The 14703-nt window shown below is 32.4% G+C and overlaps 1 protein-coding gene across 1 annotated transcript; it reads left to right on the top strand.

Annotated features, from left to right (window-relative positions):
• The first annotated feature begins 12993 nt into the window (after nucleotides 1–12993).
• LOC126750573 (uncharacterized) lies at nucleotides 12994–14478 on the top strand. Its single transcript, XM_050460221.1, has 4 exons — nucleotides 12994–13051; nucleotides 13108–13179; nucleotides 13698–13764; nucleotides 14022–14478. The coding sequence occupies exons 1-4, from the start codon at nucleotides 12994–12996 to the stop codon at nucleotides 14476–14478; spliced, it is 654 nt and encodes a 217-aa protein (XP_050316178.1).
• The last annotated feature ends 225 nt before the right edge of the window (nucleotides 14479–14703 follow it).

The following is a 14703-nucleotide window of genomic DNA, read 5'->3' as shown; positions in this document are numbered from 1 at the left end:
AGGCCAAAAACTTAGCAAATCTACGCTGAACAGATTCAAGGAGACCAACATGATTCTGATAGAGCGGGTTCCATATAATGCAGCCAAACTCCAGTTTTGATCTCACAAAGCAACAGAAAAGCAGTCTTAATGTAGATTCCAAAGTAAAACTCTGAGAACTTCTGAATTATGAACCCAAGCCTTCTCAGGGCTAACTTGACTATGTTGTTGAAGTGTGGAACGAATGTAAATTCAGAGTCAAAAGTGATACCAAGATCAGTAATTTGCTCTAATCTACTCAAAATAGTATCATTAATAAAGTAATTAAAATTTAAGGGTGTTTTTGATCTAGAGTAACTGACCACACTACATTTAGCCGCATTCAAGCCTAACCTGTTAACAGCGCACCATACCTCCAATGTATTTAGACAGTTCTGAAGAAAAACACAATCCTCCAAACCATATACATTTAAATATAGCTTCAAATCATCGGCAAAAGCCAGCCTATGACAAGTGAGTGACTCAATCAAGTTATTTATGCAGCAAAATATAGTGATCTATCCGATCAAAGGCTTTTTGGAAGTCGGCATAAATAACATCGACTTGAGTATTAACATCAAGTGATTCACAGATGTGGCTAGACAGACAGGATAAGTTAGTAACACAAGATCGCCCGCTAAAAGATCCATGCTGGTCTACAGAGATGAGTTCTTTTGCGTGACTAAATAGCGACCGATTCAGGATAATTTCGAAAATTTTTGAGAAGTTACAGAGTAATGAGATTGGCCTGTAGTTCACGATTTGATCAGAGTCCCCAGCTTTTAAAATAGGTATTATTTTAGCAGTCTTCCAAATTTCAGGAATTTGTTCTGTTGACAGTATTAAGTTGAAAATGTAGGTCAGCGGATTAGCCAGGAGACCAATGCAATCTTTAACCAAGAAGCTAGGTACACCGTCTACACCAGATGTTAACTTATTTTTGAGTTTTTTACTAGCCAAAATAATCTGGGAAGCATCAACGTTGGAAATGTCAAAGTGAGCCACATTATCAGACGTCGACGAATGGTTAATGACATTTGATTGTATAAATGCCTCACCAAAGAACAGTGCAAAAGCATCAACTATGTCTTGTGGGTAAAGCAGCAAGTAGGCATGGAAGCCTACTAGGGTCTGCAAAAAGACAATTTTTGCCAGTTGGACGACAACTCCCGCCATTTGGATTTTAAAAAAACAAATTTATTGAGAACGTTACAACTAACTTACAAATTAAGTTGAGTGAGTTTTAATTCAACTCCAATTAAAAATGAGGTGGCGGGTTGAGTACCCCTAACTCGTCCCTCCTAAGAGATGAGCCCTGGGATAAATTATCTGACAATAGGGCTTAGACCTTATTGTCAGCATTAAGGTCACAAGTGTCAACATTGAAAAGCCTTTAAATGTTCTAAGGCTTAGACTCTATAGGGTTTCCTCTTCAAGGGTTCACCTTATTACCCATGGGATAACTCGAGTAAAAATTTATAATTCTTCCACTAGGAGTTGGTTTAACGTACCAGTTGGTGCTTATCGTGCCATCCGTATTTGTAGTCACCATATAGTGTCGCACAAAGGGATGGATTTATTCTATCTCAAAAGTAAATTGTATTTTATTATGATAGCTGTTAAAGTGGCGGAGAATGTCAGGTAACTCATCCTTAGGAATTATAAGAGAAGTGTCGTCAACATAATATTTAATGAAAGGTATTTTGTTGTGTATTAATTTTCCTAATATCCTTGAAACAAGATAATTCCTTAGAAGAGGCAGAAAGCTGGATTTCCCATTATGCTACCATCTAATTGATTACAAACGACATTACTATAACTGTACTCAATACAAAAATTAATGATTTCGTTTAGTAGTTTCTTATCCTTCAGTATAAGATGAAATGTACCGCCATTGCTTATGTACTACATCTGTAATAAGGGATTTTGGGATATTAGTAAACAATGATTTGACTTTTATATCTTTAAGCGACTACACACTCCTAAAATTGTAGTTGAAAGTCATTGCCATATGTGACAAAATTTCGTGTAGTTTCGCTAAATTATAACAAGGGGAACCTATACAACTTACGACCTGTCTCAAACTAAAGTCATTTTTATGTGTTTTTCGTAAGCCATACATTTTTGAAGAAACTGTATTATGAATTTTTAATTGTTTTTCTCTTGACTCTTAATATAACCACGTTCCCTCAGAGTTGTAAACAAAGAATTCGCCTCAGGTTTGAGCCTGTTGGTTGGTCATAGGTCAGCTCTCTGTACGTAGACACATCCGACCGATCAGATTTCGGCCATTTTTGTCTAATAATCTTCCTTGTACTTAATTACGGTTATTATAAAAATTAGTGATAATATTAGTTGTTTTTTCCCTTTTTATCTTTTCATAATAAAGCACGTTTTTTCCTTTTTATCTTTTCATCTTTGATTTAATATTGCGTATTCTAAATCCTAAATAATAGACGGGATTGGTATTTCCTTCTTGCTAATTGGTAAACCAAACTTGGGACCCAAGCTCAGAGTGAGGGCTACCTTTGGATTAATAATTTATAATTAGTATTATAAATTATTAATCCAAATAATATAACCTTATAATAGATTCTTGGGTAAAATTAAAGATGAAGTCCTTGTGTGCATCAAATTTAAATCCAGATTGCTGTTGTTTGAGTCTCTCCAATGCATTCATATTTCTTGCCTTAATCCTAGTAAACACCCTATTGTATTTTCTGTTATTTAGATTTAATGTGTTTGAAAAGATTTCATTAGGGATTATTAGACGTAGTAACATCTATACCTAGATTTAAAATGTCCTTCCTAAATTTGTCAATAACAATATTCACCTTTTTCTTGAAGGGGTGATGCTCAATATAAAGAGTGTATGCACATTTGACGTTATTTATTATGCGATTAGGAAGAACATTATTAGTTCTATATTGCAGTAAAAATCTTTTCCTATTTTTAAGAGCAGCAAGTCTATGTGTGTGATTTTACTAATCCTTAAGTAATCTCCATGCTTTATTTCCATAATAAGATCTTATGTTAATAAAAAAATCGTTTTTTGATTCATTATTGTAAGTTTCGTCTACTTAAATTAACTTCTTTGCAAAATTATTATGTTGCGGTTAATAAGTAACTATACCTTGTCTTAAATAGACAAAGTCAGTTTCGGCCCTATTTAGATTGATTTACTGTTTAAGATGAGAAATTAAAACATCATACACTATGTATATAATATTTGTATATTTAATACCGAATACTGTATACATCAGTGTCTAAATCTCACATGACACAAGCCGTTTACTATGTATCTAGAAAAATATATATCGAATGGCACTTTACTTTAACATATTTTAATTTACATCATACTGGCAAAATGATACAAAGAAAACCTCAAAGAGCTGCGCAGATTGCAATCGTTTTAAATGGACGTTTAAACTAATTTTATCTAAGTAATACCATATAAATACAAACAATAAATAAATAATAACTTACAGAGTACAGGACTAACATTATCTTAAAAAAAAAACAAACGATGACCAAAATACCTTAAATAATATAATCACTGGCACAACAGAATAATAAGTACATAAGTTATTGCAAAAAACGTCCATTTTTATAAAACAAAATGGGTTTAAAATTGGTGGGTTAAGCAAAAAAATCGGGAAGATTTACACAGTTTGGTATGACATAATTATGAAGCGCCTCTATTGATTAGTAAAGCGCTTTTTAATGCGAAACTTAACCAATTTAAACCAGAGTTAAAAACATGTTCTTCTTTTGCCTAGTTAACTAGAGTCTTATTTTTAAAATACTATTTATAAGCTTGGAAAAATAATCGAGGTTTTTTTATGAATTTTACCAAATAAATGTTGATGACCTGCTATGTGTCAGGTGCGGCTAATTGAAAACCTCGATAATTAATCCATCTAAATAAGAGACTATGAAAAAATAAGTCAGTATACATAAGAGTTTTTCCACAATCTCTAAAATATATAAACGTATATATATTTTCTAATCTCTATTTTATAATGCGATTGTTCTTTTTATTCATTCATAATATCTTTACAGTAAAATATCTCTGGTTGCACCTATAAACTAGTGTCGTACCTTTTTAATTTATACCATCATCATGCAAATAAAACGAGAGCGAAAATTCAATTATATGTATCATAAAATCTGTATTTGTATTGATTATATTGTATCTGGTAATGAGGTGGGTGCGGTTGTTATAAACATATAACACTGTATCGGAGACTTTCGGTCCCTTTTTTGGCCTCGACCAAAAAAAACCAAACCGTAAGCCACTTTTATGGGATTAACAAGATCTGTAAATCTTGCTAATATTACCTGTATATAATGTCCTAGAAAAATAAACTATTTCACAATGCACTCTGGTAAAAACGTCTCTATTGTAACAGGTATTTAGACATCTGCCTATTGCTCGTAACGAATTAAAAGTACAAACTGCTGCCACTCAAAAAATCAGTCCTAATACGGTTAAATTTAGGTAATTAGGTAATAAATAGCTTATAGTATGGCTTAAATTAAGGCTATAAGGTACTAAATTTGCTATATCTAAACCCTATAAGGCCGGTGGACAGGTTGTATCAAGAGTGTTGCCGTTAAAAATTCAGAAATTAATGTCACTCCAAGCAAAAAATGTTCTCTGCAAAACTGGTTGAGGTGTTAAGACTGAAGAGTTATAAACGCTATAGCTTAAGAGAGTAAGTCAAGAAACTCCAGAATAATCAAAAATGCTATCTATTTACTGTACATTCTACAAAAAAAAATCGTAATTTTGTTGGGTAGAAATTTTGATTTGTTTTTTGATCAATTTGTTTTTATCTCTATGTTAGTATCGCTAAAATAATTCAAAGTCATGCCTTTTAAAAGAAACGCTAGTCAAAAGCTCTCAAGTTCGCACAGGTTGGGACTAAATAATTTAACTACCGTAGTTCAAAAAGTGCAGGAGAAATATTAGTAGAAAATTTGTTTATAGGTCACCTAAAAGCCATTTTTGATGCCAAATAAGTCACTTATGTCCCTTTTAATTGATTCTACGTATCTACATTTGACATCTTTAATTAATAAAACTGCTATTTTATTTGGCTTATACAGATCTCAGGATTCGTGTAGTGGAAGTGTTTCTTTTAAATATAACATTTAATAATTATTTTAATGCCAGGAATTTATACATATATATTTATGGGACATTTTTAATGATATCCTCTAATAAATTGTAAACCTACACTGAGTCATACACTAGTCTACCCTTTTAATGTTTGATGAAATTTAAAAAAAAAACGTCCAATAAAAACCATTCATTTAACAATGTGAATCTCTTCAATGAACCAAATATTAACACTTATTTTAGAGAAACATATATTATAAAAAGGATAGTAGGATATAACATTCTCATTATTAGCTACGTTTACAACGCCTGTACCAAATCTTTAATACTTGGATCAAATGACATCACGAGGACTATTTTTTCGGGTAAATGGCAGCGCACTAAAATTTGATACTAGATCAAAATTATTTATTTTTCGGTGTACACACCTAGGACCTATTTTAAAGTACCAAAATGACAAGTTTGACATTTTATTACAGATTTTTATTTTTGTACACAAAAATAAAAAAGAGGTAGAGAAAGACAAGTTTCAGCCTTGAAAAAAAAATTATTAGTTTATATTATTTTTAAATAACAATAACCGATTTAGAGGTTAATCCTATAATTCTTCTTCCAAACTGATAAACTCCCTCTTCAACTGAAATTTTGATCTTAGAGATAATCCTGCACTAATTTAACCCTCAAAAGAAATCCTTGTACTATATAAAAATAGTCTATTATTTGATCCATGAGCTATTAAATCCGCACATTGTAAACGTAGCTATTAAGTCCTATAAGGGTGAGCATGATAGCAGTTTTTTCCTTTATTAGAAATAAAGTGCGAAAAATTTTAATATGAATTTAATAGTTTAGTAATTGTGTTCAGATCGAAATTTGTTTTGTCTTTAAATCATGCAGTTCCCGCTATATTGTTATGAATAATCCTAGATAAAACAAATAAATCTTTCTACTACTTATTTGAGCACTATGACTTTTAATTGGATTAACATTTTTAGATTTACTACAAATCACTTTAACCCAGATTCAAAAGTTCCGACCGGATATGCAACTCGGTTCTCAGTGGCATTTCTACTGCTATTGGGTAGCAGAGCATCCGATATTTTGTAATCTTTGGTTAAGTACGAAAACGATCATTATTCTATCAACGTTCGCATTAAGCGCGCACTTATGTTTCTATTTATTCGTTTCTTAGTTTGGACTGATTGTGTTTAGAATTATAGTTATTGGAATTGTTTTGTGCCTTCATACAAACTACATTAATGGAGCTTAAACTTACTCAATTTAAATAAAAACCATACCCAATATTCATGCGGTTTATCTTTGATCGCTTTCTCAAAGTCACAGAAATCGATTCGCGGTTTTATCGGACTTTTGTATATGGGTTAGCACAATAATTTCATCCGCAAAAAAGTCCAAGGAAATTATTGTTAAACCTACTCGGATTTCTTAATCTCATTACCCTGTAAAAAATGTATCCTACTACTAATTTTTTGCCTTTTTTATTACACATTTTTTACTTGGAAACTATTATTTACAAGGCAATTTAATGCTAGAAGAAATGCAGTTTTCAATTTCAAAAAATCCTTAATACTTTCGAAGATCTCAGGGAAAACCGTAATTTGCCGTTCCTGTTTTTACTAGTTAGGTTACATTTTTATTTAGCTTTATCAAATCTCAAAAGCACTTTCAATACATATAAAGAAAATCCAAGTTAAGTTTTTTAAAATAATGACTAAACCAGTAACATGATATTTTCAATTATTCGGCGTTTCAGTCTTCTGGGATTATCATGAACTTTTATATTTTTGAGAAAAAAATGTCCATGTACAGTGATGGTCAATGAAACAGGAGTGGTCCAAAGAAATGTATAAAAACAATTTTCTGATTTATTTACCATAGCAAAAAATGCTATAATTAGATAATATTAACTGACCTTTCCTCAAAATATTTTTACTGATTTTTAATGTTCCATTATCAGCCACAAATATAACAGTGCAGCAATTTTGCGTACAGTTTTCATTAGAATTGCTGTACATTTCTTTCAAAATAACTGTTTATTTAACAAAATTCAGTAAGGTTGCCTCTGTATTAGAGAAAACGTGGATGTTGTACTTATGAAGAAATATGTTAGTATTACACTCAAATAATCAGTTATTTGAAAAAGTTATATAAAACCAAAAAAAATTCCTGAAGTAAACTCGGTTGCTACTTTTCTAGGTATAAGCAATACTCTTGGTTATAACTACAAGTTTCAACACTAAGAACATAAGACGACGCCTATAATAGATGGAACTAGTGTGCAGATTTGCTAGGCAAGATCCGCTAATTAAACAAACTAGCAAGCATCGTTTACAGTTTGTCAAAACCAACTGGAGTGAAGATTTCCAACGTAACTAAACAAACGTTCTTTTTAGTGATTATACCAAAATGAATTGATTACTTTCGGATGGAAAATTATATGTGAAGAATTCAATACACGCATTACTTCGGGTACAGTAAATTATGGTGTTGGTGACATTATAGTAAGAAGGTGCTTCTCTTTAGATAAGAGAAAACCAAAGACTGACAATGACCAAAAAAATTTGCTGCTTAGTAGGAAAAAACCTTAGAATAAATAATTTATTTAATTAATAATAACTTAGTAAATAATAAAGAATAGAGGGTATTCTATAAAGTATTAGATTTAAGTTATTATTTAGAGTAAGCTTACTTATATTATTAACCTGTTGTTAAGTTTTAATAAAATATATAATTTTTTCACTTATTTTATTGGGCACCACTGGATTCTTGAGATTCATTACGCCCAGGGAATTAATTAATTTTTTAATACTGGAAAATAATTTACTTTAATTAAATATACTTTAATCAACTCACTGTTGTAATATAGAGTGCCAGTTCCTAACTTCTTTTCCAGATAGATGGATTGGTAGAAAAGAGGATCCTTCTAATGGCCATCCAGGTCTCCGAATTTAACACCTTTGGACTTTTCTTAACGAGTTACTTAAAGAGCTTTTAAGACCAAACCGGCAAGTATTTGAAAGAACGAGTACGACAGAAATGTACAACCATTGACAGAAATGAACAAGAGAATTTTAAAGAACGAATACGACAGAAATGTATAACCATTAGAAATATTAGCAAATTATTGCATTCCTAGCAAATTACTGATGATTTGAATGCTTGCTTAACTGTAATACTGAACATGTTTCTTCATCACCACAACATCCAGGGCGGTCCACGTTTTCTCTAATAAAGAGGCAACGTCACTGAATTTTGTTGAATAAAGTTATTTTAGAAGGAATGCATAACAATTCTATTGAAAACTGTACGCAAAATTGCTGCACTCTTATATTTGTAGTAAACTGATAATGGATCATTAAAAATAAATATATAATTTTTTTACTTATTATTTTATTGGGCACCACTGTATTCTTGAGATTCATTACGCCCAGGGAATTAATTAATTTTTAAATACTGGAAAATAATTTGGGTTAACAAATATACTTTAACCAACTCATTGTTGTAATATAGAGTTCCAGTTCCTAACTTCTTTTCCAGATAGATAAATTGGCAGAAGAGGACCCTTTTAATGGCCAGCCAGGTCTCCGGATTTAACACCTTTGGACTTTTCTTAACCCGCGATCACTAGCGCTGTTAGATTTTTTCTAACATTTTAACATTTTCCATCAGTAAAACACCAAAAATAGTAGTGCGGAAACGTCGGTCCGGTGAATTCCTAGTTGATCTATCGCAGTACTCCCCCCCATATTGCGTTTTGTCTACCGCCATCCACGAAAATTGTTTTAGTAGCTTTTAAGCGAGCATGACGAAGCTGTTAGACGGAATCTAACGCGCGAGTTATTACGTTCACGTTTTTTTACAAAGTTGTTAGAAAATATCTAACTACGCGAGTGATCCTGTTGGAAGTATTTAAAGTTGCACTTTTACAAAATGTCATATGAAAAGGAACAGCAAAGGTTATTAGCACTTTGGGAAGCTTCTGAAGAAACAGATTTTTATCTTTTACCTGCAGTAGAGTGTGATGTCTCAGATGAAGATGCACCATCTGAACAAAGCGACCATGACACGGACACGGAGCAATCTGATGTCGATGACCTTGAACCTCAAAGGACTAAAACGGTGACTCCCAATGAACTATATTACATTGGGAAAGATGGTGTAACAAAGTGGTTAAAGCATAAAGACATTATTCGAAGTAAAACGCGTTCTAAAAACATTGTAACAAAATTACCGGGAGTAAAAAATGCTGCCAAGAATGCTAAAACATATATGGATTGCTGGAAAATATTTTTTCCAGATGAAATTATTGGGTATATCGTGGAATGTACAAATCTACAGCTTGACCTGATGAGACCTAAATATCAACGTGAGAGAGATTGTTTGCCGACTAACTTTGAAGAAATGCACGCTTTTTTTGGGAGTTCTGTACTTAGATGGGGTAAAAAAATCTCAACATTTAAATACAAATGAGCTATGGCTGACAGATGGAACAGCTCCGGAGTTTTTTTCGGCAGTTATGTCTAAGAGCCGATTTCACTTGCTAGTACAAGGTATACGATTCGACCATAAGGCAACCAGGCAGGAAAGAGCAAAATAAGACAATCTGGCTCCACTGCGCTATATTTTTCATCATTTTGTGGAAGAATGTGTTCAGTACTATTCCCTTGGGGAATACATTACCATAGATGAAATGCTAGAGGCGTTTAGGGGACCTTGCCGTTTCAGACAATATATTGCCAATAAACCAGCAAAGTATGGTATCAAAATATATGCAGCAGCCGATGCAAGAACATTTTATACCCACAATTTGGAGATATACGCTGGAAAGCAACCCAATGGCCAGTTTCAATTACCTAATGATGCAGCAAGTGTCGTAAAACGTCTTGACAATTACTTTACTTCGGTACCGCTAGCGAATGATCTATATCTAAATCACAGACTGACCTTAGTAGAAACGCTAAAAACAAAAGGTAAATCCGTAACTTATTTCTAAATACAAAAATTCGTAAACCTAAAAGTAGTATGTTTGCATATGGGAAAGACCCCAATCAATGCATGCTTACATCTTACATACCAAGGCCTAGCAAAAATGTTCTTATGTTATCCACATTCCACGATACCGACGAAATTGATGTCGAATCTGGTGACGAACATAGGCCTTCGGTTATTACATTTTATAACCTTACAAAGGGAGCAGTGGACGTTGTAGACAGGATGAAAACGGAGTACTCCGTTACAAGGATAAGCAACAGGTGGCCACTCACTATCTTTTGCTCAATGCTAAACATTGGAGGAATAAATTCCAGGATTATTTATACCTCCAACACCGGAAATAACGTTCCTCGAAGACAATTACTTAGTGAGCTTGCAAAACAACTTACTAAAGCGTGCTAGAATTCAACATTTTTCAATCCCCTTGAAGCAAAAAATTCGAAATGTCCTTGGTTCTGAAGCACCTCTAGCAGAACGAGCCAGCGAAGAACGAATTGGTACCCAGCGAAAACCTAGATGCTCTTTTTGTCCAATCAGAAAAAATAGATTTACAAATCACCAGTGTGATGTATGCTCCAAACCTATTTGTAAGGAACATACGATAAAAACTACAGTTTTATGCCAGAACTGTGTTATGCAAGAAGACGAATAGACTGATTGCACTATTTTAATAATTGTCTTTTTGACAACGATTCTGTTCATTTAATTTCTAATACATTTTTGTTTGTTTAATGTTTCCTTTTAATGGCCAAAGTGCGAATTTCTGTTTATTTTACGAATGTACTTTATGTTTTATGTTTCTTGAATAAATATTAAAACAAAATAATACCACACTGTATTTTATTTTTATATAAAATTGTCTGAAATTCATATGTTAGATTAAATCTAACATGCGAGTGACAACGTAATAATTAACCGCGCGAGTGATCGCGGGTTAACAAGTTACTTAAAGAGCAAAGTTTTTAAGACCAAACCGGCAAGTATTGAGGATTTGAAATAACGAATAAGAGAGTAGTGTAGTTCCATTAGAAATATTAGCAAATTATTGCATTCCTAGCAAATACTTTTTCGATTTAAAACTGATTTTATTTAAACGGCTTAACGAAAAATGATCTAATTGAACCAAAACGTCGAGTTTTAAAAATGTCATTAGATTTGCTTGGTATGTACAAATAAAGTCAAAAGAAAAGAAAAACAAGAAGGCAACCTCCGAATAGCTGATTAAAAATTCCTCAACTTTACTACTTCGCAAATTTGTAATAGTGTCATATATTTAAAACACATTAAAGTGACATACATTTTAAAATTTTTAACGGCAAAAAAAAGTACCTGCCGACTGGGGTATACATAATAAGATTATTAAAATTTTTTGTTTGTTTTAAATTTGGCAAGAACGATGATAATAACCAAAAAAAAATAGTGTTAGTAAAAATAAATATCAGTCTTAGAGACCACGACTTTAGTCTTACGTGTGATGCTGGAGAATGAGTTTTTGTCAAAATGTCAATCAATACACACAAAACTACCGAATATCTACATTACGAAAAAATACTTATAGCAGAAATTACATGTATTAACATCTAGTGGAAGCGTTGGTTACTTATTTCACGTTTCTAATGAATAAATGAATGAATGAATGACGAAAAAAAAATAGTGACAAAAATACCGTGCAAGAAACAAAAATTGAGCAAATAATTATTAACTAAAAAAGAAAATCGTTATGGTTTTAATCACAAATGGCAGCAAAAAATGTCTATAAACTATTTAAAAAATAATAAAAAAAATCTTACGAAAGACTAGTACCGTTCAAAAATGAGATTACAACGAGATTTTTAAAGGCCATACGACCTATTTTACACTACGTTTCCGAACTTTAATACCATTTTGTTTCACTCTACGGATTAAATACTTACAATACGACTATAATATAACTTACGGCGAAAGAGAGAGCTCTTAAAAAAAAAATAAAGCGCGTTAAAAAAAGCCTAATGATTCTATACAATACCCTACTGGCAGGCAAAAAAAGAGTATATCGGTTGTGTACAAAAAAAAAAAACACTAAAACATACGTGCCCAGTCAATAAAACGTGGGTCAAAGGAGATCTTACAAACTTAAAACTAAACAAATATATGTACAAAAATAAAAAATAAGGAGGGGTCTCAATGATTTATGGCACTAATACTAATAGCGTTTTTGTGTCTATAAAATACTTTTATAGGTAGAAAAAATGGTTTTTCATTGTGAATAGAAACCATGGGCTTGTCTGAGGGTATGTAAGAATATTAAACGGTATTCCTCATTAATTTTCGGTTTATATGATAATTAATGAATTTGAAAGACTTTTTTTAATATACAAGGTGATTCTTGTAGTGGACCTATTAGAAATACATGAAGCGCTTCCGCAAACCAAAAATCAGTTACGGTTATAGTAACATCTTTGTAATTTTTAATGGAACACTGTATATTATTTTTTAGTGTTACTAGTTAAGGTTGTCAATTACCAAATGCTGTGTTCAATTTTTTTTAACACATTGACTACCATACGTATCACCGGTGACTCGTACAAATGAGGTGCCCTTGTACCGCACAAAAAAGTTACATAGTTCTATTAAAGACCAAGCCCAATAAGTTAATGGTACAGTCTTTGCCTAAAAGATTTCGCTGGATTCGCAGAGATTTATGCGTTCCGTATCGATTTCTGGGTGTTTTCTCGGTGGATCACCGGTGACTGGCATGGTACATAAGTGAACCTTTATTTCTTTTATGGAAATCAATTTTGTTTGTTTTTGCTTGTTATTCTATTTTTTTGGGTTGTAAGTGTAAAAAGTGATAAAAAATGCATGCAAAGGAGGAAGAAAAACTTTTGCAATGGTACGAAGAGTTAGAATCTGAAGGTAAAGGGTTTAAATGATAGAAGCATAATTTAAGGTTATGTTTATGTAATTTTTAGAACAAAGTTGTGGAAATAAGGACAATATTGACGTTGAGGATTTAACTGATGATGATATTGAACGTGAGCAAGGTAAACAAGAACTTAAAGATAAAAAAATAACAATACTTTTTATCATTCCAGATTAAATTCCTAGTACATCTCGAAATATTAAAGTTATACAACCTAATGAGAAGAATCAGTCTAAAAATAGCAGTAAATACGTGTTCTCATATAGTGAAGAGGATGAGCCCTTTCCGCCCTCTGAATCGGAATATGAACCGACGGAACGGAGCTTTCGAAGATAGCGGAGCCTGGAACGTCAGGAATATTTACGACCAACCCAGTAGTGCAATGCGATGACGATGATGAGTACATACCAAGAAAATGCGAAGATAAACACCTTGAGGTCAATAAAAAACTAGAAAGGACAGATTTTGAAATCGAAGATAGTGAAAAAGAAAATGAGATATTAGTGGAGAATATAGAAGAGCACATTAAAACCAAAAAAAATAGAAAACGAAAACCTGATTCTGGAAGCTGGAAAAGACAAGAGTGTAAGAATAAACCTGAAAAGGGTGATGAATATGATGGACTTAGAACAAATGCAGAGGGAAAGTGGATATTTGACGTAGCAAAACCGCCTCGTCAAATAAAACCTTTCTGTAACTGTAAAATGTCGGAAAAATCTAAGAAACTAAAATGCCGAAAATTCACAGCAGAGGACAGACAACAAATTTTTAATCAAATCTTGGAAAACATGACTTGGCCTCAAAAGAAAACTTACATTTCAAGCCTTGTAGACAGCACAGCTCCCAAAGATTTAAAAAATCAAATCAATGAAATTTCAAGACGCTCTAATACGTTTATTTGTCATTTAAAGAAAAATGGTATTCGCGAAAGAGTGTGTCAGGTCATAATAAAATTAACACTAGAAATGAATCAGAGAAAATTGGATTAAAGAACTTTTTTATGGAATTACCGAAAATGGAGTCTCATTATTGTAGAGCTTTACCGAGTAAAAAATATTTGGAGCCTATTTGGCAGACTAAGGCTGCATTATACAGAAGTTATATTGAATACTGTAAAACTAGGTCTATTAAACCTCTCTCCATAAAGACGTTTCATGAAGAGTTTGCTTTAGATAACCTAAGCCTATACGCACCCAAGAAGGATCAATGTGACCTTTGTGTCTCATATAGGGCGGGAAACGGTGACGAACAGATATATAACCAACATGTTTCCAGAAAAAATAGAGCACGCGATGAAAAATCTACAGATAAAAGCACAGCTCATCGTGTTTTTACAATGGACCTTCAATCGGTTCTTCTTTGTCCAATGCCAAAGGCTTCGAAAATTTATTACAAAAAAAAGAAAGTTGGTAGTTCATAATTTTACTTTATATAATTTAAGAACAAAAGATGCAAATTGCTTTCTTTGGCATGAGGCAGAAGGAAAAGTTACCTCAAATGAATTTGCAACAATTCTGTATAATTTCCTAGAAGAATCCAGTATGTGCGAAGGTGAAGAAATAATTTTCGATAGTGATGGATGCAAATGCTCTTTTGCATCTATCAATAATAAAGGGTATCATTATTACGCAAAAATATTTGGTAA

This window comes from Anthonomus grandis, chromosome 2, assembly GCF_022605725.1.
Source record: "Anthonomus grandis grandis chromosome 2, icAntGran1.3, whole genome shotgun sequence".
NCBI lineage: Eukaryota > Metazoa > Arthropoda > Insecta > Coleoptera > Curculionidae > Anthonomus > Anthonomus grandis.
The sequence above is the reverse complement of the archived record's forward strand: the minus strand, read 5'-3'. Positions and strand labels throughout refer to the sequence as shown.